The sequence below is a fragment of the Phalaenopsis equestris genome, unplaced genomic scaffold (assembly GCF_001263595.1).
Source record: "Phalaenopsis equestris unplaced genomic scaffold, ASM126359v1 Scaffold000777, whole genome shotgun sequence".
Taxonomy (NCBI): domain Eukaryota; kingdom Viridiplantae; phylum Streptophyta; class Magnoliopsida; order Asparagales; family Orchidaceae; genus Phalaenopsis; species Phalaenopsis equestris.
Window position 1 is genome coordinate 136,760 of NW_018165217.1, and position 22,772 is coordinate 159,531.

A 22,772-nucleotide genomic window follows, 5' to 3' on the forward strand; every position below is an offset into this window, starting at 1 on the left:
TGTACGCCTGAGAAACTCTTTGAAGACCTTGTTCATGAGTCATTGTAAGTTGCCCCAGCATTTTTTATCCTGAATGACATAACCTGATAACAAGATAAGCCCTTATCTGTTTGAAAAGAGGTGGTCTCGTCGTCCATTGAGCTCATCTTTATTTGATTGTATCCCAAGTATGCATCCATAAAGCTTAGCATCTGATGTCCAGACGTGGCATCAACGAGTTGATCTATGCTCGTGAGGGGGAAACTATCCTTTTGGGCAAGCTTTGTTGAGATCTGTATAGTCGACACATTCTCCATGAACCAGTAGCTTTCTTCACCATGACGACATTGACCAGCCATGCAGGATGGTGTACTTCTCGTATGAATTTTGCTTCGAGAAGCTTGTTGACTTCTTGTTCAATAGCTTGTAAGCGGTCTGAGGCAAAATTGCGCTTCTTTTGGATGACCAGTTTAAAAGTCAGGTCTACCTTTAAAGAGTGCATGATTATTTCTGGGTCAACTCTAAACATGTCGGTCGGAGTCCATGCAAAAATGTCTTGGTTCCTTCGGAGAAGATCTACATACTCCGACCTTTTCTCATTGGAGAGTAGGGAACCAAGCTGCACTGTTTTTCGAGGGATGTTTGTTAGAGAGTGAGATTTGAACCAAGTCTTCCATGGGAGAAGCTCTTTGAGATATATCTTCATCTCGGAGATCAAAGTTTTCAATGTTAAGTGTCATCAATGTGTGTGGCTGAGCTTGCCTGACGTAGCATGATTGTGTTATCTGTTGATCTCCTCGTACGACGCCGATCCATGGTGAGGTTGGAAATTTGAGCTTCAAGTGTGTTACAGAAGTCACAATGCCAAAGATTGATTGCAGCGGTTTCCCAAAATTGGCATTATATGCTGATTCTGATTTGATAACGATGAACTGAATTGAGTTGGTTATTTGTCGAGGAAAATCTCCCAAGACAACATGGAGATTTATTGTTCCCTCGATCCTCACTGGTTGATTATCAAAACTATATAATGATCCAGATTTAGGTTGAAGTCTTTCCCTTGTCAATCCCAAACAGAGGAAAGTTGAATAGAAAAAGACATTGACAGAGCTCCCATTGTCAATCAAGATCCTCTTTACATTATAACAGGGCTCGCCAATTCCTGCACTAATGACAAGAGGATCTTGGTGGGGGGCTTGAACTCCTTCCAAATCTGAATCAACAAAAGTTTTAGACTTGAGGCGCAATTTCCTTTGCATTGGTTCACCAGGTATAATGAAAAAGACTTGATCATTCAGCAATGAGCCTCCTGCAATTGTTTGAATTTCACCCACGACTAGGTGACTCCCATGTTGTTGCCTTTGTGTTTGTTGCCCCCCAGTATGAGCATTATCACTACCATCAAGTTTGTTTTGTATAAATCGACCAAGATATCCCTGTTGGATCAACCTTTCAATTTCATCCTTAAGGAGCTTACATGCCTCAGTAGTATGGTCACGACTTCGATGAAAATGACAGTATTGTTCTTGATTTCTCGAGTTAGGTTTTAGGGGTTGAGACCACTTAACAGCTTGCTCATCTTTGATGGTCATCAAGATGTTAGCACTTGACATGCTGAGTGGTGTATACTCTTTTTTGGGTCAGTATTTAGTTCGTTGGCCTGCAGGTTGAGGAAGGAGGTCACGATTTCTCTGTTGTTCAGACTTTCTCCATTGCGAAGATTGATTATTATCTCCAGTGTTATTCTTGCGCTTTGCCCCAAATTTCTCGAACTGTTCTTTATGTGCGTTGATGGCCTCATCCACAGTGATTTGAGCCTCAACACGGTAGACAAGGTTGACATAAGAATAAATTGTCTCCCGCATCAGTGATGAGTATAAATGTCCTGGGCGGAGCCCCCCAAGAAAGGCCCCCCTTAGTAACTCAGGATTCACTCCTGAAATCTGACGTGCTTCAGCAGAAAACCTGCGGAAGTAGTCCTTGAGCGACTCTCCTTCATTTTGACAAATTCCTGAGAGATGAAATTCCTGAGAGATGGACAAATTCCTGAGAGATGGGATGAATCCTTTATGATTCTTCGATTTGCAATGAACTGCTCTGCGAACAGTTTGGAAAATTCGTTAAAGGTGTTTATAGTGCCCCCTGGTAGAGAGTAGAACCAGGTTTGAGCTTGCCCTTTAAGAGTAGTCGGAAACACTTGACACAGAAGCGCATCAGAGGCACGCTAAATGTGCATGATAGTTCGATAATGATCAATATGTTCGTAAGGGTCGGTTGACCCTTCATATGAATCAGTGTTCGGAAGCTTAAAACCTGTTGGAATGGGGTGTTGGAGGACCGCATCCGCTAAGGGAGAAGATTCATGGATGTTATGGTGAGCGTAGAAGCGATCCTTTTTCTCTAAGGGGAACTCTTCCTGTACGAGGCTTTGTAGTTTGTTACTAATGAAATTATCTGGAATGGCAGGAAGATGTGGCGATGTCGAGTGTGTTGCACGAGATGGATGAGTGGAACTTACGGTATCTAGGAGTTCAGCATCACGACCTGACAGGGGATGTGTTCCTTGCTGAGGAGGCAGGCCGGTACGAGTTCCTCCAAGCGGTATGTTTCTCTTATGTCGCGGAGTTAATGGTAAACGAATTTCATCCAATGGTGTAGGCAGCGGCTGTTGAGCACCGCGTAGCAGCTGTAGGATCTCTAGTTGTGACTCCACCATTATATGCATTTGATCTTCTATTGAAGGACCTGAAACACCTTCGTTGGCGGGATAGCGTCTTCCAGAGCGGGAAGATGAAGAAGCATGCCACCCTTAGCTTCGTGACTGCTCTTTGGAACAATGGGTGTTGGAGTGGGATGCTCCATTGTCACGAACATTTTGTCTCGTGACCATGTAGTAGACCACGTAAGTACTTTAGTTGTGAAATTAAAACATTCTCACAGACGGCGCCAAACTGATGCTTGCTAGAAAATTCGCGGCGGTAGAGTAATGGATTATCGTCTTAGCGTTGATCATCGTCTTAGTGTTACACGAGTTCAGATGAAAATGAATCAAGCTGTAAAAAAAATCAGTAGTGACACCAAAAATTTTGACATGAAAAATCCGTAAAAGGATATGGGGCCTGACCCAGTTGTAAAAATCCACTATAATTTGATGATTACCCTTGCCCCACAGGCGGGAAAAAGATACTATCTTTCCACGTAACAACGTCAACTGATGACATCAAGTAAGCGGTGGTTGACGGAGGTTGACAGTGATCGACGGTAGTTGATGACAATCAATGACGGTCAGCGATGGTTGACGACAGTCAATGACGGACGGTGGTGGTCGACGGAGGCCAGCGGTGACTGGCGGCGATCAATAGTGTCCGACGGTGGTCGACAAAGGTCGGCGGTGGTTGTCGACGGTCAGTGGTAGTCGATGGGGGTACCCCAACAAGGATGATCTTGGGCTTGAGCTCCTTATCAAAGCCTCAAGTTCTCTCTTAAGCCTCATGCCTTTCATGTGAGGGTTGAGGCTCTATTTATAGTGTTTTGAGTGCAATTAATGCAGAAATATGAACCATTTTGATCGGACGGCCTGGAGAGCTTTGGAGAGCTTCCCTTGATCAGATCTTCCCTTGATCAGATTATGTTTGATGGACATTTGAGTGCCTTAATGAAGTCAGAATTGAGCAATCTTAGGCTCGTTGGATTCGTCTTGTCGAGACGCTCGATTTGAATATGAACCCGCTAGATTTGACAACCTTTTGATCTTTCAAATGCCTTCGGAAATCTTTCAATAGTGATTTAATGACTTGATCTAGACTTGATTTGACTCGGATTGGACTGACTTTCATATCATTAGGTCGTCTCGTCGAGCCGATCAGTTTGACTATAAGTTTGCTGAAATCGAGCTTTAAATGACTCTTAATCAAAGTTTGAATGTTTCTTGTTCAAAAAATTGCAACTAGATTCATGCCGGATGATGAAAAATTGTCGGTGGCATATCAGTAACTGATGCGTGATAGAAAATTTGCGGCGGTAGAGTAATAAATTATCGTCGTAGTGTTGCACGAGAATTCAACACACACTCAGATGAAAATGAATCAAGCTGTGATAACACCAGAATTTTTTACGTGGAAAACCCGTAAAGTGGAAAAACCATGGGGCCTAGTCCAATTGCAAAAATCTACTATAAGTTGATGATTACAGATGCTCCTTGTCCCACAGGCGGGAAAGTGTTACTAGCTTTCTACGTAACAACGTCGACTGATGACGTCTAGTAAGCGGTGGTTGACGGAGGTCGGCAGTGATCGACGGTAGTCGACAACAGTCGATAACGGTCAGCGATGGTTGACGGAGGTTAGCGGTGACCGACGACAGTCAATGACGAATGGTGGTGGTCGACGGAGGTCAGCGGTGGCTGGCGACGATCAACAGTGTCCGACGGTGGTGGACTGAGGTCGGCGATGGTTGTCGACGGTCAGTGGTAGTCGACGGCGAGCAACGATGGCGAGGATGATCTTGGACTTGAGCTCCTTCTCAAAGCCTCAAGTTTTCTCTTAAGCCTCCTGCCTTTCATGTGAGGGTTAAGACCCTATTTATAGTATTTTGAGTGCAATTAATGCAGGAATATGAACCATTTTGATCGGACGGCCCAAAGAGCTTCCCTTGATTTGATGACGTTTGAAGGACATTTGAGTGCCTTAACGATGTCGGAATTGAGCAATCTTAGGCTCGTTGGATTTTTCTTGTCGAGATGCTCGATTCGACTATGAACTCGCTAGATTTGACAGCCGTTTGATCTTTCAAATGTCTTCGGAAATCTTCCAATAGTGATTTAATGACTTGATCCAGACTTGATTTGACTCGGATTGGATTGACTTTCATATCATTAGGTCGTCTTGTCGAGCCGATCAGTTTGACTATAAGTTTGCTGAAATCGGAGCTCCGGATGACTCTTAATCAAAGTTTGAATGTTTCTTGTTCAAAAAATTGCACCGAGATTCGTGCTAGACGATGAGAAATTGTCGGTGGCGTATCAAATTTATTGAAATTTTATAAATAATTTTATCGTAAATTTAATTGATATTTTAGTAATAGGCTTAAAGCCTGATAGAAGTTGCCAAATAATTTTATAAGATTCAACATGACTTATTAAAGCTCATGTCATACAGCTTTTGAGATTTAACCACCCACGATTTGCTAAATCTGAGTTTACATGATTTACTAAAATCACTTAAGTTAAAACTCATATGTTGTCATACTGCCCATAAACTTAAAACAAAATCAAAAAATTAAAACAAACTTTATATATTAAAGAATAATTAAGAAACTTTTTTGTATATCCTATGGCAACACTTTTAAATATCGCTATCGTATGTAGTATAAATATCGTGGTTATAGGCTCTTCTGACAGTGTTTTAAAATTGTACTATTTGATAAGTGTAGCGAAAACTTATTTTTTAATATTGTCTGTAACTTTACTATATGAGAAAAAGTATATTTCATTTAAAAAGTTCAAATAATGACAGATGAAATATAAAAGTATGATTAAATACATAAAATGTTGGTCGAATGTATGTAAATGCCCATAAATGAGTCAAGTCTAGCATGTTAAAAGGCCTTGTTTCGCGTGGGACTTATTTCATGGATGAAAAATGGGAGTTTGTTTTGCATTTTGCGTTTTTTGTTCCCAAGGTTCAGTTTTTCTCCCATTTCATAAAATTTGGCAGCGAGCTAGCTATTACTGCAATTACATGAATAGTCCTGACAACCCCAAAAAACTGGCTGGCTTGTACGTTTGTCAAAATGTAATGAGAGTTGGGTTTTAATAACTGATACGGTAGCTTTGAAACTTCAACTTCATGCATCATAAATTTACGTTCTATAGCATATAGTTTTACTATATCCCCATGATATTCATCTTACTTTAAAGCTGACTAAGTATGTAAATAAAATTATAGGTTTTATATTAATCATAACAATAAATATGCTTTGAATGGCTAGCTTTTAAATTTGAATAGTTATAAAATATGCATTTTTTTTTATAGATAAATTATATCTTAAAAGAAATCTGTAAAATAAACAAGACTATGTTGTTGGATATATGTCTATAAAATAAAGTTCTTTATTTTAATTTTAATTTAACGCTAAAGCAAATCCGAAAACTTAAGCATATTATTTCCATTTAAACGAAATGCATGTAAATTTGCATGTACAAAATGGTTCCATTTAATTTTCAGGATATAACTAATAGCATATTTTGTTTAAATTAAATAAAAAGGGAAATTTTTATTTTAATATTTAGTTCTCATCATGCCTACAAATTGCTATATTATAAATAATTTAGATAGCAAAATATATTTTTTACTATTATTTGTTATACTTTGCAAGAAATTTAACCCACTTTCGACAATCATATAAATTAACACGTACAAATTAATGTTTTAAGACATTTATCTTATATTCATATAATGTTTTTTCAGTATTTTCTAAGGAAAAGAAAAGCAAGATTAGTAAATTTTATCATATTAAATATGTTATCATATTTTCCTGATAGATTCTATGTCAAGGTGCTGTTGATTTTATTATATGTGCATGTGTTGTTGCTTAACAAAGAAGCTATATATTAAGGTTTAGATTTTGAAATAATTTAGAAAACATTCAAATTTGTTAAGACCTGATACAAATGTTTCTCAAAATCAGTTTGGATCACTACAGGAAAATGTCTCTGATCTGAGCTTCAATATTCGTTTATACGACCACTCTTTAGGTATAACCGACGGTAAAATTGACGGCCAAAACATACGTCGGAAAATATGTACCAATTTCTGCGACATAACAACGATTTATCAAGTCCACTATTAGTGAACACTTAACTACAGGATATACCGTCGCTTAGCTACATTAATATTTTTGTCGACGGGATTTTTTCTTTTTTATTACCGATGAAATAGTCTATCAGTTCTAAACGATGATTGACCGACGGTCATAATTCATAGATTATTTAGAAACGTGTCATTTGGTGGGGTGTTAACCGACATATTATTTTAATAAGAGAAGGCAATGACTGACAATAATAATGTTACAAACTGATGGATTCTAGACCTCTTGTAAGTTGTTTGTAAATGTTCTAATTTAGCGCCCCTCTCCCATCCCATTCGTGCTCGCCCTCCCCTATGCCCTAGCCTCTTCCCTCCCTTCTCAAAAGCCTCAACCTTGCCCTCGTCCTTGCCCTCTCTTGGTTTCATTTAAGACTCTCACCTTCGCACTTGAACCCTAGCTAGTTGGGATCAAGTATGACTGGATCGCGACTTGTATAGACCCGATACTCCAATTTTTCTCCTTCTTCGACTCAACTCCTACCTGAAACCATTCACTAAGGTAACTTTTCATCATCTTTTTCACGCAATTTTATGCCTAAGATGGTGGTGAGACCTACAATATTTTTGTGGTGCATAATGTTGACTTATAAAAGAGAAGCATAAAATTAAGTTAAGTGCTGCTAAAATGAGAATACTTAGGTAGGTGAGTGGCTTTACACTTAGAGAAAAATGCGGAATGAATAAAAATAGACTCAAGAAATGGTTTGTGTAGCTCTAGTGGCAAACAAGATTAGAGAAAGTCGCCTTAGATGGTTTGGTCACATTTAATGTCAACCATATGATGATCCTTTTAGGGGGGCAGACGTTTTAGATTTAACTTTTGATAAGAAAGTTAGAGATAGACCTAAAAATACTTCATCATGTAGTATAAAAATGAACTTAAATAATTAGAATTAAATGAAAATACAACACAATAAGACATAAGATAGAAAAATGATTCATGTAGCCAACCCAACTTAATGGGATAAGAACTTTATTGTTGTTTTTGTTGTTGCGTTATTTTTTAATATATCTAAATTTCATAAATAAATAAAGTAACTAAGGGTTCGTTTTGGGCGGCGGTGCAGTGGCTTTTTCAAAACGCATCGTAATTTTGCATGTTTGGATAAACTGCGTTTTGACAACTATTTCAAAAAACTGTATTTTCAAACGCTGAAATCAATGTTTACATACTGGACCTAGCTAGGTGCGGTGATAGCTTTCTATATGTGGTCTGACTGTTTTTAGAAAAAAAAAATTGTAATAGCCACTGTAGCTTTTTGAACAACAGATTATTTTTCAGCAACTTCAAAACTACTTCTTAATAAGCTGCAGCTACCCCAAACAGACTCTTAATCTTTCTAGTGTATGTTAGGACTATGTTGGTATCATTATACTACACTAAATTTTATACAAAATTTTTACCATCACTAATGTTAAGTTAAAATGAAAGAAATAAAAATGAGCATTGAAATTATTTTGCAATCAAAACATTTTCCACAAAAAATTAACTTATAAATTATAAATTAATATGAATTAGTCCTTAGCCTAGCATGTATTTACTCTACAAATACAAAATAAAAAAATTCATTTGTCCATAAAAGAAAACATTACAAGAGATTCATAAAGAAGAAAATAACCCATTTTTAAAAGAAGAGTAGAATAAATTTGCCCCCTTGCCATGTTTTCATTCTCCTTATTCTTACTACTTCTCTTACCAGAGTAAACTAAAACTCACTTTTTACTCTTTTTGCTCAATCTTGAACTTGACTCACCTATATTGTCATTCACCCCTTCCCAAATGACCAATTTGCTTATTTTAATCCTTCTCCCCCATTCGAACTCCTCTTCACGCCAAGAAAATCAAAATATTGAAGGAATAAATGTTCCTATCAGGTTGTACTATTGTGGCACTGAGATTGTATCGCCGTGGCACTGGCTCGGTGTTGCGACGTTGGGGCTTTAGTGTTGAGATGTTGCATTATATATATTTTTTGATTATTTTGCTTATGTCAATATCATTGGGGTGCTATGAAAGGTGGTATTGAAGCAATGCAATATAGCACTGTGAAACTCGATAGTTGGGATGGGAATTATAAGTTCTCTGAAAATCTGTTGCTTGGAAAATCAAATTTTATTGCACCCAGGCGCTATATCTGGTGTTTTAATGATCTTCCCCAAATATTTCCAAAATCTTACATGAGGAGTTTCCTACACAAAACATACAAATTTATACAGTACATGTAGAAAAATATATAATAAAGATAAATTTTTAGGAATATTTTAAGTTGTATAAACACTCAAGGATTCTATCACGTGGATCATAACTTCTACCAATGCAAAATCTAGATTCCATTGTTTACATAATGGTCTCCACATCATCACTTCAAATCAACACTTTCACAACCTTTCTTTTCTCCAAAAGATATTTTTTTCAACTTCAAATTATTAAGTTTAAACTCTAGAGTTCATTTAACATGGACAAAATGGGAACTAAGTTGGCTTGGGAGGCTTCTCTAACAAATAGTAAGATAATGCCTGCATAAGATTAATTAGAGATTTTAAATTCCCATAGATTTGAAAGTATACACATTTTTGTTCGCTTAGACTATGCAGAAATTATCTAAAATCTAGATGCGTGCTAGAAAATTCACGGCGTTAGAGTAATGGATTATCGTCTTAGCGTTGCACGAGGATTCAATACACATTTAGATGAAAATGAATCAAACTGTGATCACACCAGAAGTTTTTACTATGAAAACCCGTAAAAGGAAATAACCACGGGGTCTGACCCAGTTATAAAACCCACTATAAGTTGATGATTATAGAGGTCTCTTCTCTCACTAACGGGAAATGGTTACTACATTTTTCATGGTACAACGTCGATTGAAAACGTTTGGTTAGCGGTGGTCGATGATAGTTGATGACGGTCGACAGTGGTTGACGACGATCACTGGTGGTCGACGGCGGCCTGCGGTGGTCGTTGACGATCGGTGGTGGTCGATGGAGATCGACGATGACAGAGATGATGTTGGACTTGAACTCCTTCTCAAAGCCTTAAGATTTCTCTTAAGTCTCCTCCCCTAATATGAGGGTTGGGGCTCTATTTATAGCGTTCTGGGTGCAATTAATGCAGAAATATGAACCATTTTGAATGGACGATGGACGAGAAAATTTCCCTCTATCAAATGATGTTTGATGGACATTTGAGTTCCTTAACGATGTCGAAATTGAGCAAAAATGATTTAATTACTTGATCTAGGCTTGATTTAACTCGAATTTGACAAACTTCGATATCATTAGGTCCGTCTCATCGAGTTCGCCAGTTTGATTATAACCTTGCTGAAATTGGAGCTCTAAATGATTTTTTATCAAGATTTAAATATTTTTTGCTCAAAATTTTGCTTATTTTTTGCTCAAAATATTGCTTCGAGATTTGTGCCGGATGATAAAAATTTGTTGGTAGCATATCAGTTGCCGCACTATTTTCGGGCGATTCCAATTTTATTGTCTGAAAATATCCAAATTTAGAGTTTTTTCATTTATCATCATTGTATTTGTATAAAAATAAGATAAGTCATTATGAAAATAATGCTTTACTCAGCCCAGTTGGTTGAGATTCAATTTTCCCTTCAAAAATGTCACGTGTTTGAACCTTAGGGAAGTAAAAAATGGGAAAAAAAAAATTTTGGGCTGAATTTCCGGCCTAATGGGCCAGAAAACCGAAAATTTAAAGGAAAACTGAAATTTTAAATAAATGATGCAGTTTATATGTATGTATACATATTTTATGTTAGAAACTGTTTTTTTGGTTGATGATCGGTGGTGGTCGATGGAGATCGACGATGACATAGATGATGTTGGACTTGAACTTCTTCTCAAAGCCTTAAGTTTTCTCTTAAGTCTCCTCCTCTAATATGAGGGTTGGGGCTCTATTTATAGCGTTCTGGGTGCAATTAATGATAAGATAAGTCATTCTGAAACTAATGCTTTACTCAGCCTTGTTGGTTGAGATTCAATTTTCCCTTCCAAAATGTCACGTGTTTGAACCTTAGGGAAGTAAAAAATGGGAAAAAAAATTTTTGGGCTGAATTTCCGGCCTAATGGGCCAGAAAACCGAAAATTTAAGGAAAACTGAAATTTTAAATAAATGATGCAGTTTATATGTATGTATACATATTTTATGTTAGAAATTGTTTTTTTCTTTTTTTTTTGAGTAGCAGTTTTTTTTTTTAATTGCTTTTAATTAATGTAGTCTTCAATGGCTTAGCTCTTTTCAAAAAGGAGAAAAATGTTAGTCCTCATCCCTGCCTAGCAGTTGATTCAGGATTTTCCAAAAGAAAAAAGTTATCACCGTCCTGCGTAGCAGACAAGCAACGAGATCTTCTTTCTTGTTGCGGCGAAGAGTTGCGGTAAAGTGTTGCGATGAAACGTTGCGGCAAAGAGTTGGGCAAAATGTTGCCGCGAAGAGTTGTGAATAATGGTTGTAGTGAAAAGTTGTGAAGAAGCGTTGCAGTGATGTGTGGAGGCGACGTGATGCGTTGTGGCGGTGTGCTGTGGCGACGCGTTGCAGCGGTGCGTCGCAGCGACGTGTTGCGATGAAGCATCGTGGTGGGGCGTCGAGGCAAGACAACGTGTTGCGGTGGAGCGTCGGGGCGGAGCGATGTGTTGGGCCGTGTGTCGTGGCAGGGCGTTGCAGCGACGCAACGCATTGTGGTGGTACGACACATTGGATGTCCAATGTTATGTAAGAAGGTTACCGTGGGATAAATCCCCAATGGCCCTTAACTTTGCTGAGGCTTTGCATCATAATGTTACTTGATGATGTTAACCTGTATAGAAGGATCCAACGGAAGTCCACCGAGGACTTATCAACCCATCTGAGGTTGTTTGTTGGAGCATTGCATGATTACGAACCTGTGTGGAATGGGTCAGGTGCAGTCCACCATGGAGAGAGCATCAGCTCGGGGGTATTATGCTCCCGAAGTACGTGAATGAGCCGACATGTTTCAATTTGGGCGAGTAGTGTTTTCAGCAGACTAAGATACTGCACCAGCTGAGAGTTATGAGCGTCAAATTCTCCCTCTACTTGGGATGCGATGAGTTGAGAATCAGTGTAAATATTCATGTTTCTTACTTCACAGTCGATGATAAGTTTTAATCTGACGACAAGTGCTTCATATTCAACAACATTATTGGTGGCTGGAAATTTTAAGTAAAGTCCGTACTCCAAAATATTTTTCTTTGGGAAGATGAGTATTATTCTTGCACCAACTCCTGAATTTCCGGATGCTCCGTCTACGTATAGTATCCACTGAGGTGAACGTGGTAGAGAAGATGGTGATTCATCAGAGGTAGACACTGTATATTCTACCACAAAGTCTGTCAATACCTGTAATTTGATGTTTGGTCGTGGTAAATAGTGGATGTCAATTTCTCCAAATTCTACCGACCATTTAACTAATCTTCCCGATGCTTCTGATTTTTTTTGGATGGCCTTCAAAGGGAGTTGCGTGTAGACGCCGATAGTGTGAGACTGGAAGTACAGACGAAGTCTCCTTACTGAGAATACCAGGGCTAGCGTAGTCTTGTCTGCCATTGAATAACAACTTTTTGTGTCATAGAGAATCTTGCTAACGTAGTATACTAGTTTCTCGACTGAGTTTTCCATTCTGACAAGCGAGGTGCTTATTGCATGAGGTGAAATAGTCAAATAGATATATAACATCTCTTCTTGAATGGGCTTTGAGAGAATGGGCGATGAAGCCAAATATGTTTTGAGTTGCTCAAAAGCAATTTGATAGTCATCTGTCCATTAAAAATCAGTGTTCCGAGCACCTCTAAGTAACTTGAAGAATGACAAATACTTATCCCCAAAATGAGCTAAGAAACGAGATAGAGCGGCTATACGACTATTCAAACGTTGAACCTCCTTAATATTCCTTGGAGGCACCATATCTCTCAGTGCCTTGATTTTTTCTGAGTTTGTCTTAATTCTACAATGGGTAACCATGAATTCCAGAAACTTTCTGATGTGACTCTGAAAGCACATTTAGTCGAGTTAGGTCGTAAATCATATTTACGAAGGAGTTGGAAACACTCCTCTAGATGATAAATATGTTGAGATGCTTCAAAGTTTTTTACTAACATGTCATCAACATAAACCTTCATTGTACGCTCGAGAAGGTTTTTGAAACCCTTGTTCATGAGTTGTTGATAAGTTGTACCAGTATTTTTTAACTCAAATGACATAACCTGATAACAGTATAAGCCCTTATCTGTTTGAAAAGAGGTGACCTCCTCGTCAATTGGGTTCATCTTTATTTGATTGCACCCTGAGTTTACATCCATAAAGTTAAGCATCTGATGTCCAGAAGTGGCATCAACAAGTTGATCTATGTGTGGGAGGGGAAAGTTATCTTTCGGACATGCTTTATTGAGGTCTGTATAGTTGACACACATTCCTCATGAACCACTAGCTTTTTTCACCATGACGACATTGGCTAGCCATGTAGGGTGGTGCACTTCCCGGATAAACTTTGCTTCGAGATGCTTGTTAACTTCTTGTACAATAGCTTGTAAGCGATTTGGGGCAAAATTTTGCTTCTTCTGGATGACCGGCTTAAAGCTTGGGTCTACATTTAAAGACTGCATGATTATTAATGGGTCAACCCCATGCATGTCAGCCGGAGTCCATGAAAAAATGTCTTGGTTCCTTTGGAGAAGAGCTACATACTCTGACCTTTGCTCATCGGAGAGTAGGGAACCAAGCTGCATTATTCTCGAGGGATGTTCATCAGAGAGTGAGATTTGAACCAAGTCTTCCACGGGAGAAGCCCGTTGAGATACATCTTCATCTCGAAGATTGAAGTTCTCAATGCTAAGTGTCATTGACAGGCGTGAATGAGCTTGTTTGAGGTAGCATGATTGTGTTATCTGTTGATCACATCGCACGACGCCGATCCCTATTGGGGTTGGAAACTTGATCTTCAAGTGTGTTACAGAAGTCATGATGCTAAAGATTGATTGCATGGATTATATACCGATTCTGATTTGACAATGATGAACTGGACTGAGTGAGTTATCTGTTAAAGAAAATCTACCAAGACAACAGGGAGATTTATTGTTCACTCAACCCACACTGGTCAATTATCAAAACCATATAATGGTCCGAATGCAGGTTGATGTATTTCCCTTGTCAATCACAAATTAAAGAAAGTTGAATAGAACAAGACATCGACATAGCTCTCATTGTCGATCGGGATCCTATTTATGTTATAGCATGGCTTGCTAATTCTTGCGCTAATAACTAGAGGATCTTGGTGGGGGACTCAAACTCCTTCCAAATCAGAATCATCAAAAGTGATAGGCTCGAGGCACAATTTTTTCTGCATTGGTTCACCGGGTATTGTGATAAGGACTTGATCAGTCAGCAATGAGCCTCCAACAATTGTTTGAATTTTGCCTACGACTGGGTGACTCCCATGTTGCTGCCTTTATGTATGTTGCCCCCCCAGTAGGAGCATTATCGGTACCAGCTGGTTTGTTTTGTAGAAATCGACCAAGATATCCATGTTTAATTAGCCTTTTAATATCTTCCTTGAGCTGCTTACATGCCTCAGTGGAGTGGCCATGACTTTGATGAAAATGATTGTATTGTCCTTGATTTCCTGAGTTTAGTTTTAGAGGGTGTGGCCACTTAATGGTTTGCTCATCTTTGATAGTCATTAAGACCTTAACACGTGATGTGTTGAGCTGTGTATATTCTTTCTTAGGTCTATACTCACTTCGTCGGCCTGTAGGTTGAGGAAGGAGGTTGCGATTCCTCTGTTGTTCGGACTTTCCTCATTGCGAAGATTGATTATTATCTATAGTGTTATTCTTGTGTTATCCCCAAATTTCTCAAATTGCTCTTTATGTGCGTTGATGACCTCATCCGCAGTAATTTGGGCCTCAATATGATGGACAATGTCAGCATAAGAACGAACTGTCTCCCGCATCAATGGTGAGTAAAAAGGTCCTGGGCGGAGTCCCCCAAGGAAGACTCCTTTTAGTAACTCCGGATCCACCCTCAGAATCTGACGGGCTTCAGCAGAAAACCTGCAGAAGTAGTCCTTGAGCGACTCTCCTTCACTTTGACGAATTTCAGAGAAATGAGATGAATCCTTGATGATCCATCGATTTGCGATGAACTGATCCGTGAACAGTTTGACAAGCTCATTAAAGGTGTTTACAGTGCCTCTTGGAAGAGAGTAGAACTAGGTTCGAGCTTGTCCTTTAAGAGTAGTCAGGAACAATTGACACAGAAGTGCATCAGAGGCGCACTGAATGTGCATGATGGTTCGATAATGATCAATATGCTCATAAGGAATGATTATCCCTTCATATGTATTGATGTTCAGAAGCTTGAAGCTTGTTGGGATGAGGTGTTGGAGAACTGCATCAGCTAAGGGAGAAGATTTATGGATGTTACGGTGAGCATAGAAACGATCCTTTTTATAGAGGGGGAGCTCGTCCCATACGAGGCGTCATAGTTTGTTACGAATGACATTATCTGGAACTGTAGGAAGATGTGGCGATGTCAGGTGAGCTGCACGAGATCTGTAGAAAGATGTGGCGATGTCTGGTGAGCTGCACGAGATGGATGGTGGAACTTGCGATATCCAGGAGTTCAACATCATGACCTGACAGAGGATGTGTTCCTTCTTGAGGAGGCGGGCCAGTACGAGTTCCTTCGAGAGGTATGTTTCTCGTACGTCGTGTAATTAATGGTAAACGAATGTCATCCATTAGTGTAGGCAGTGGATGTTGAGCCTCGCGTATAAGCTGTTGGATCTCTAGTTGAGACTCCTTCATTCTACGCATTCAATTTTCTATTGAAGGTCCCGAAACACCTTTGTTTGTAGGATAGCGTCTTTCAGGGCGGGAAGATGAAGAAGCATGTCATCCTTGGTTTTGTGATTGCTCCCTGGAACGATGGGTGTTGGAGCATCGAGAGGTATGTTTCTCGTACGTCGTGTAATTAATGGTAAACGAATGTCATCCATTAGTGTAGGCAGTGGATGTTGAGCCTCGCGTATAAGCTGTTGGATCTCTAGTTGAGACTCCTTCATTCTACGCATTCAATTTTCTATTGAAGGTCCCGAAACACCTTTGTTTGTAGGATAGCGTCTTGATGAAGAAGCATGCTGCCCTTGGCTTCGTGACCGCTCTCTGGAACGATGGGTGTTGGAGCAGGATGCTCCGTTGTCATGAACATTGTGTCTAATGGCCATGTAGTAAACTGCGTAAGTACTTTAGTTGTGGGATTGAAACTTTCACACAGACAGCGCCAAACTGATGCGTGCTAGAAAATTTGCGGCGATAGAGTAATGGATTATCATCTTAGCGTTGCACGAGGATTCAACACACACTTAGATTAAAATGAATCAACCTGTGATGACACTAGAAATTTTTATGTGGAAAACTTGTAAAGGGAAAAAATCGTGAGGCCTAGCTAGTTATAAAATCCACTATAAGTTGATGATTACATAGGTCTTTTGATCTACACACGGGAAAAGGTTACTAGATTTTTTAAGATACAACGTCGACTGATGAAGTTTGATTAGCGGTGGTCGATGACAGTTGATGACAGTCGACGGTGGTTGACGATGTTTGCTGGTGGTCGACGACGACTGACGGTGGTCGTTGACGGTCGGTGATGGTCGACGAAGATCGACGATGACAGAGATAATGTTAGACTTGAACTCTTTCTCAAAGCCTAAAGTTCTCTCTTAAGTCTCCTCCCCTCATGTGAGCATTGGGGCTTTATTTATAGTGTTCTAGGTGCAATTACTGTAAGAATATGAATCATTTTGATCGGACAGTCCGAAGAGCTTCCCTCTATCGGATGACGTTTGATGGACATTTGAGTGCCTTAACGATGTCAGAATTGAGCAATCTTGGGCTCGTTGGATTTGTCTTGTCGAAACGCTCGATTCAACTATGAAATCGTTGAATTCGACATTCGTTTGATCTTTCAAATGTGTCCGGAAATCTTCCAAGAATGATTTAATCACTTGATTTGGGCTTGATTTGACTCGGACTTGACTAACTTTGATATCATTAGGTTTGTCTCATCGAGTCGGTCAGTTTGATTGTAACCTTGCTGAAATCAGAGCTATTGATGACTTTTTATCAACATTTGAATATTTTTTCCTCAAAATATTACCTCGAGATTCGTGCCGGATGATGAAAATTTATTGGTGGCATATGAATCATAATGAACTTTTTGATGCAAGCATAAATAATTTACCCGGACATGCTTTAAAAAGCTCTAAACTATATTTCAATTTAAGGAATGTTTTTTGTTTTAATTTTCATTTTTATTTTCTTTTTTTTAAATTCTACTGTGCGAATTAAGAAAACTGAACTTGTTGAACCCAGTAATTTTCTTACAGTTATTTGATCAACTACAATTTAATTATTTATTTTGCTGAAAATAGACAACTTGTGCATGCTTGAATCCGACTTTTAGCCAAAGTTTAGAGAAGAATTAATGTGTATGCCTCTTGTAACAGTTTAAAAAATTCATATTTATTAATTAATTCTTAATTGACCAATAAAATCTAAAAAATTTGGTATCATCTTTGCAGGATAAAAAAAAAATGTAATGAATGAGCGAATTTATTGTCTGATAATAAAATGAAAACTTTCATAAATTCTAAATTGCTGAATCCGAGTACTCGCCAAAAGCAATAAAAACAAAAATTTATTATCCATTTCACCCTCAAAATCAACAAACTTGTCAGCCCCCATAAAAAAACAAAAAATGTAATGAATGAGCGAATTTATTGTTTGAAAATAAAATGAAAATTTTCATAAATTCTAAATTGCTGAATCCGAGTACTCGCCAAAAGCAATAAAAACAAAAATTTATTATCCATTTCACCCTCAAAATCAACAAACTTGTCAGCCCTATGGTTGACAAATGCTAATAAGGAATGTTTATAACTTGGAGCAATTCCCTAGAAGCACGTACAGCTGCTTGCATGGACTCGGCATGCTTTGTGGCTATGTAAATAAATAAATAAATTTCAAGTCAACTCTCAATGAGCATGTTCGCTATGACTGCTTTAATGAATAAATGATTTCTAAAAAATCTTATCTTTCGGAATTTATTCCATCTTTAGAGCAGTCTCCCATGGATGCTATCACAGGCAAGCCAATAACTCGTAGCATTATATATATAACAACATCGTACGCAGTAAGTTATCACATAACTAAATCGCTCTGTAAAATGTTATCCTTCATGTCGTTGCTCTCCTTTGTTACTGCGGTCCTTCTGTTAAGCTTGAGCAATGCACAAATAATGTTTGGCTTTTACAAATTTGTCTGCCCTAATGCTGAATATGTTGTTTATAATGAAATGGTGGACATCCTTTCTGTAGCTCCAAGCCTCGCTGGTCCTTTGCTGAGGATGCATTACCATGACTGCTTCGTTAAGGTAAACACTGCAGTTCGAAAATATATATTGCATCAGGGATTTTTTATTTTTTATTTTGTACGACATGCATTCAAAATTATCTTGAATTGATTATTCATTTATTTTAATTTTTGCTTCATGGTTTTGCATTATCTTATCGAGTACGAGAATTTAAGTGAAAAAAATTTCAGGGATGTGATGCTTCAATACTGTTGAATCCTACATCAAATAACGTTACAGAGAAAGTTGCGGCTCCAAATTTAAGCATTAGAGGCTACGGAGTGTTCGATCGAATTAAGGAAAAATTAGAAGAAACTTGCCCTGGGATTGTCTCTTGTGCAGATATTGTAGCACTGGTTGCAAGGGATGTGGTTGCCTTGGTATGTGCTATTTTTTGTATAAGTATAGATTTGCTTCTAATGCATCAGAAAATTATTATTGTATTCATAAAGATTGCTTAATTGTTTTTAGGTAGTACTAAGTTAAGCTTTTTAATTCATGCATTATGTTCGACTTCGGATAAGTTGAAAACATTCTTGTGTAAGCAGACCATAACAAAATTGAGTTTTATAAGCTTTAAATTTCAACCGAAATAGCAATAGGCGTAAATTGACTAAAAATCAATGATGAGGTGAGCATATCTTAAAGATTTCTCTTAGATTATGAAACATGCATTCATATTACTTCTACTATATTCTAGTTTTGTTTCATATTTCATTTCCCGAAAATGTTTTGATATTGCGTAATAAAATAAGAAGCGGTTGAGAGGTAATTTGAGTCACCTAATGAGACAATTCAGTGGACTAGGAGCCAATGGGGTTGTTGAATAGTTGAGAGAGAGAATCCTGCTCTTATTTTGGCTTGAAATTTTTAGGTGAATTTTTCTCACAATATTTTAAAAGTAGCTGATATTTTGGCTTGAAATTTTATACTACTAATTTTTTTGATATTAATATAAAACAATAATGGATAAAATATTCACAACATTTTTTATACCCAAGCACCTTTACATTGGATTTTTTCCATAAAGGATGAATGCCCATGTCACTGTACTCAATTAAAAAATAAAAAAAATAGATTTCATTTTTTCTTATTCCTAATAGTCGGATGCTCAAGTTCAATGGTGTCAATTTTTGAAAATGCCTGTGAATGAAAAATATTGCTCGGGTGACTATTTAATGTTAAATTTGGTCATCCCTATTGTTTTGCTTTCTATGATCTTAAATCCTTATTAAAATTGAAGAAGCCCAATCTATAAACAAATTTTGTACATGGAAAAATAAACAATGTGTGTTTGTTGGAATCAGACTTTTAATTAAGTTTAGAGAAGATTTAATGTGTGTACCCCTTGTTGTTGGAGTTTATAAAATATGTATTAATAATAATAAATTCTCAATCCACTAATAAAATAAATAAAAAAAAAATATGTTATCGTCAGGAATTTATTAGTTGAAAAAAAAAATAAAAAATTTCATAAATTCTAAAACGCTGAATCCGATGCTCTCGTATAAAATAAATAAAAAAAATATGTTATCATCAGGAATTTATTAGTTGAAAAAAAAAAAAATTCATAAATTCTAAAACGCTGAATCCGATGCTCTCGCTCAAAAATAAAAAATAAAAAGTAAAAAAAAAAAAAATTATTATCCATTTCACCCTGGTCTAAATCAAAGCCCTATATTTGACAAATGCTAATAAGGAATGTTTATTTTTTGCCCAATTTACTGCTTGCCTTTATTCGCCAAGCTTTGACATTGCAATGACTAAAAGTTTGATTTTTATGATATCGGGAAAATAGCATTAATTATAATTAAAATTTATTTCAGACCCATGGACCGTTCTATCCGGTAGAAACTGGCAGAAGAGATGGTACAAGATCTGATGCCCAAGACGTGATCGGCAACCTCCTGCCATCAACTTCCAACATAACCGCTCTCAAGAACGTCTTCCTTCAAAAAGGCCTTTCTATTAAGGATCTTGTTGTTCTATCAGGTTTGCATCGATATAAAGATTCAAGCTTGTGCATCTTTCTTCACCTAAAAATTAACTTATATTTTCCTACCCATGTAGGAGCTCACACTATTGGAACTTCTCATTGCTCATCATTCTCAAGCCGACTCTACAACGCGACAGGTCAGAGCGACACAGATCTGACGCTGGATAAGACGTATGCGCAGAAGCTGAAGAGCAAATGCAAGCCCAACGATCAAAATACTCTAGTGGAAATGGACCCTGGGAGTTTCAAGACATTTGATGTCGGCTACTTTAAGCAAGTTTTGAAGGGCAGGTCTCTGTTTCTTTCCGACGAAGCTCTGTTGCACGACAGAGAGACGAGGACATATGTCGAGCGCCAGGCAATGGCAAGCCCCGCTGAGTTCTTCAAAGATTTTGGTATTTCTATGCTCAACATGGGAAGGCTTGAGGTTCTCACAAATGAGCAAGGTGAAATCAGGAAGAACTGTGGGTTTGTTAATTGAATAATTAAGGTTAATGATAGAAATAATATAAAGCTATAGCGGTTGGGAGGAGATAGAGATAAAAAAAATTATATATTTTCGTAATGGTTCTGCAAGTTGTTAAGAATAACATACGGTACATGGACTTTTTTATTGATTATTAAAATGTTGAGCAAGTGTTGGGTTTTGAGAAATATTGATTTGTGCTTCTCTATAGTGCGCCAGCAAAGCTCTCTAGCTCATGTGTAGCCGGAAGGCTTGGATAGGTGGAGATTACGCATGTGACTAAATGGTTTAGCTGGAGCGGTTGATCGGAAATCACCACGTTCGTAATAGCATGCTGAATTTGCATTGCTCTTAGATAGAAAGAAGCTTTTTTGCAGAACAATAAACTGAAGTATGATTTTTTTTCACAAATTTCAAATCCCACTTTCATTCAGTAATGTTTTTCTAAACAAAATTTTAAGTAATTAATTTTAATTTGACTGTTCAATCAACGTGGAATTTCATGAGTTAAAGAAGTATTAAAAAAATTGAACTTGTTGAGTGTTAGAAAATTGGTTGCAAACGAACAATAATTTAACATTTTAACATTGCACGAATATCAAACATGCACACAGTTAAAAGAAAAGAGGCATGTGCATATACCAATTTTTTTTCGTAAAAAACCCGAAAAATGAGAAAAAATAATAAGATCTAGAATAATCAAAGTAATCTACTATGTGTATAAGTATAAGTGTATGCTCTTCCCTCACAACAGAAAGAATGGGGTTAAACTACACTAGAGAAGGATTAAGAAATTCAATTATAGTTGTACTCTAGCTACAATGGTTGCAAGTAATGATCATCAATGACCGTTAGTCAATAACAACAGGTGGTGACAACGTGTGATTGTCGATGCTGGTCAACGACTTTGGAGACTAGTGATCGACACTGATTGGCAGCTATAGAGATTGGTGGTTACTTGTCAGCCTGGTCTTCTCTCAAAAATAGTCCAAAAAATTTTACCTCTTCTTCTCTTCTTTCCCTCCTCACCATTTGAAGAGAGGGAGTCCATTTATAAGTTTTTGGATGGGGATTTTATTCTTTTATCGCATAACTTCCCTAACCATATCTGACCAGATGGTCCATGCTAATACCCTTTACTTACGTTTGATTTTGAGGATTTGGATGTCTTAATAACCTCATGTTGAGTGATTTTAAGCTTGTTGGATTTTCTCGCTAGACACTCGATTCGACAATAAACATGCCAAATTTAGTGTTGTGAGATATGTACTTCCTGGCATAGAAATGAGACGCAAAGAACACAAGCAAACACAGATCGTTTACGTGGTTCAATCCAACTGGATCTACGTCCACGGAAGGGAATCAATCAAATAGTTCACTAAGGCAAAAGAAATGGAGAATACATAGCTTATACATAGAGATGGGCCCTCATCTTCCTTCTATGACCTCCCTCTCAAGCGACACCTTAATGCAAGGCCTCAAGATGCTCTCATCCTCTCTAGCTCTCTAGCTATTCTCTCTTGTTTTGTGGTAACTTAAGATCTCTTCCATTTTCTCTCCTAAGCCTCACACCCTTAAGATCTCTTCCCTTGCTCTCCTAAGCCTCACACCCTCTCTATTTATAGAAGGAAGAGAGTGGTAGGTGAGCGGTAGGTGAGTGGTAGGTGAGCGGTAGGTAAATGGTAGGTGAGCGGTTGGTGAGATGTGGTAGGTGAGCGGTACCACATTACAAAAGTGCCCTTTTACATTAGTTCATTAATTGGGGGTCAAAATAACAATTCTTCACCTTAACCCTCAATTGAGAAGCTTCGAAGTAAAGATTCCCTCCACCTGGCCCCTAAGGGGCCCTCAGCCCTTGCTTGAGTCTGCTAAGTCTAAACAATACATGGACTTAGCAATCACGGTTCTTCCGATAAGATAGTACAACCTCTTTTTTCCTGACTCCTTGTATGACAACACGAGGGTCTTTGGTTACTCTGATGCAGTCATTCTCTGCCTTGAACGAGCATCCGCTTGACTCCA

General features: G+C 38.0%; 2 protein-coding genes across 2 annotated transcripts; one reads left to right on the top strand and one right to left on the bottom strand.

The window, feature by feature from the left end:
• Positions 1-575: 575 nt before the first annotated feature.
• On the bottom strand, positions 576-1,592 carry LOC110031139. Its single transcript, XM_020734205.1, has one exon. It carries the CDS (start codon positions 1,590-1,592, stop codon positions 576-578), a length of 1,017 nt encoding a protein of 338 aa, XP_020589864.1.
• A 16,510-nt stretch (positions 1,593-18,102) lies between these two features.
• LOC110031143 (peroxidase 1-like) lies at positions 18,103-20,912 on the top strand. The gene is made up of 4 exons (XM_020734209.1): positions 18,103-18,309; positions 18,480-18,668; positions 20,115-20,280; positions 20,359-20,912. Exons 1-4 carry the CDS (start codon positions 18,103-18,105, stop codon positions 20,763-20,765), a joined length of 969 nt encoding a protein of 322 aa, XP_020589868.1. The 3' UTR covers positions 20,766-20,912.
• The last annotated feature ends 1,860 nt before the right edge of the window (positions 20,913-22,772 follow it).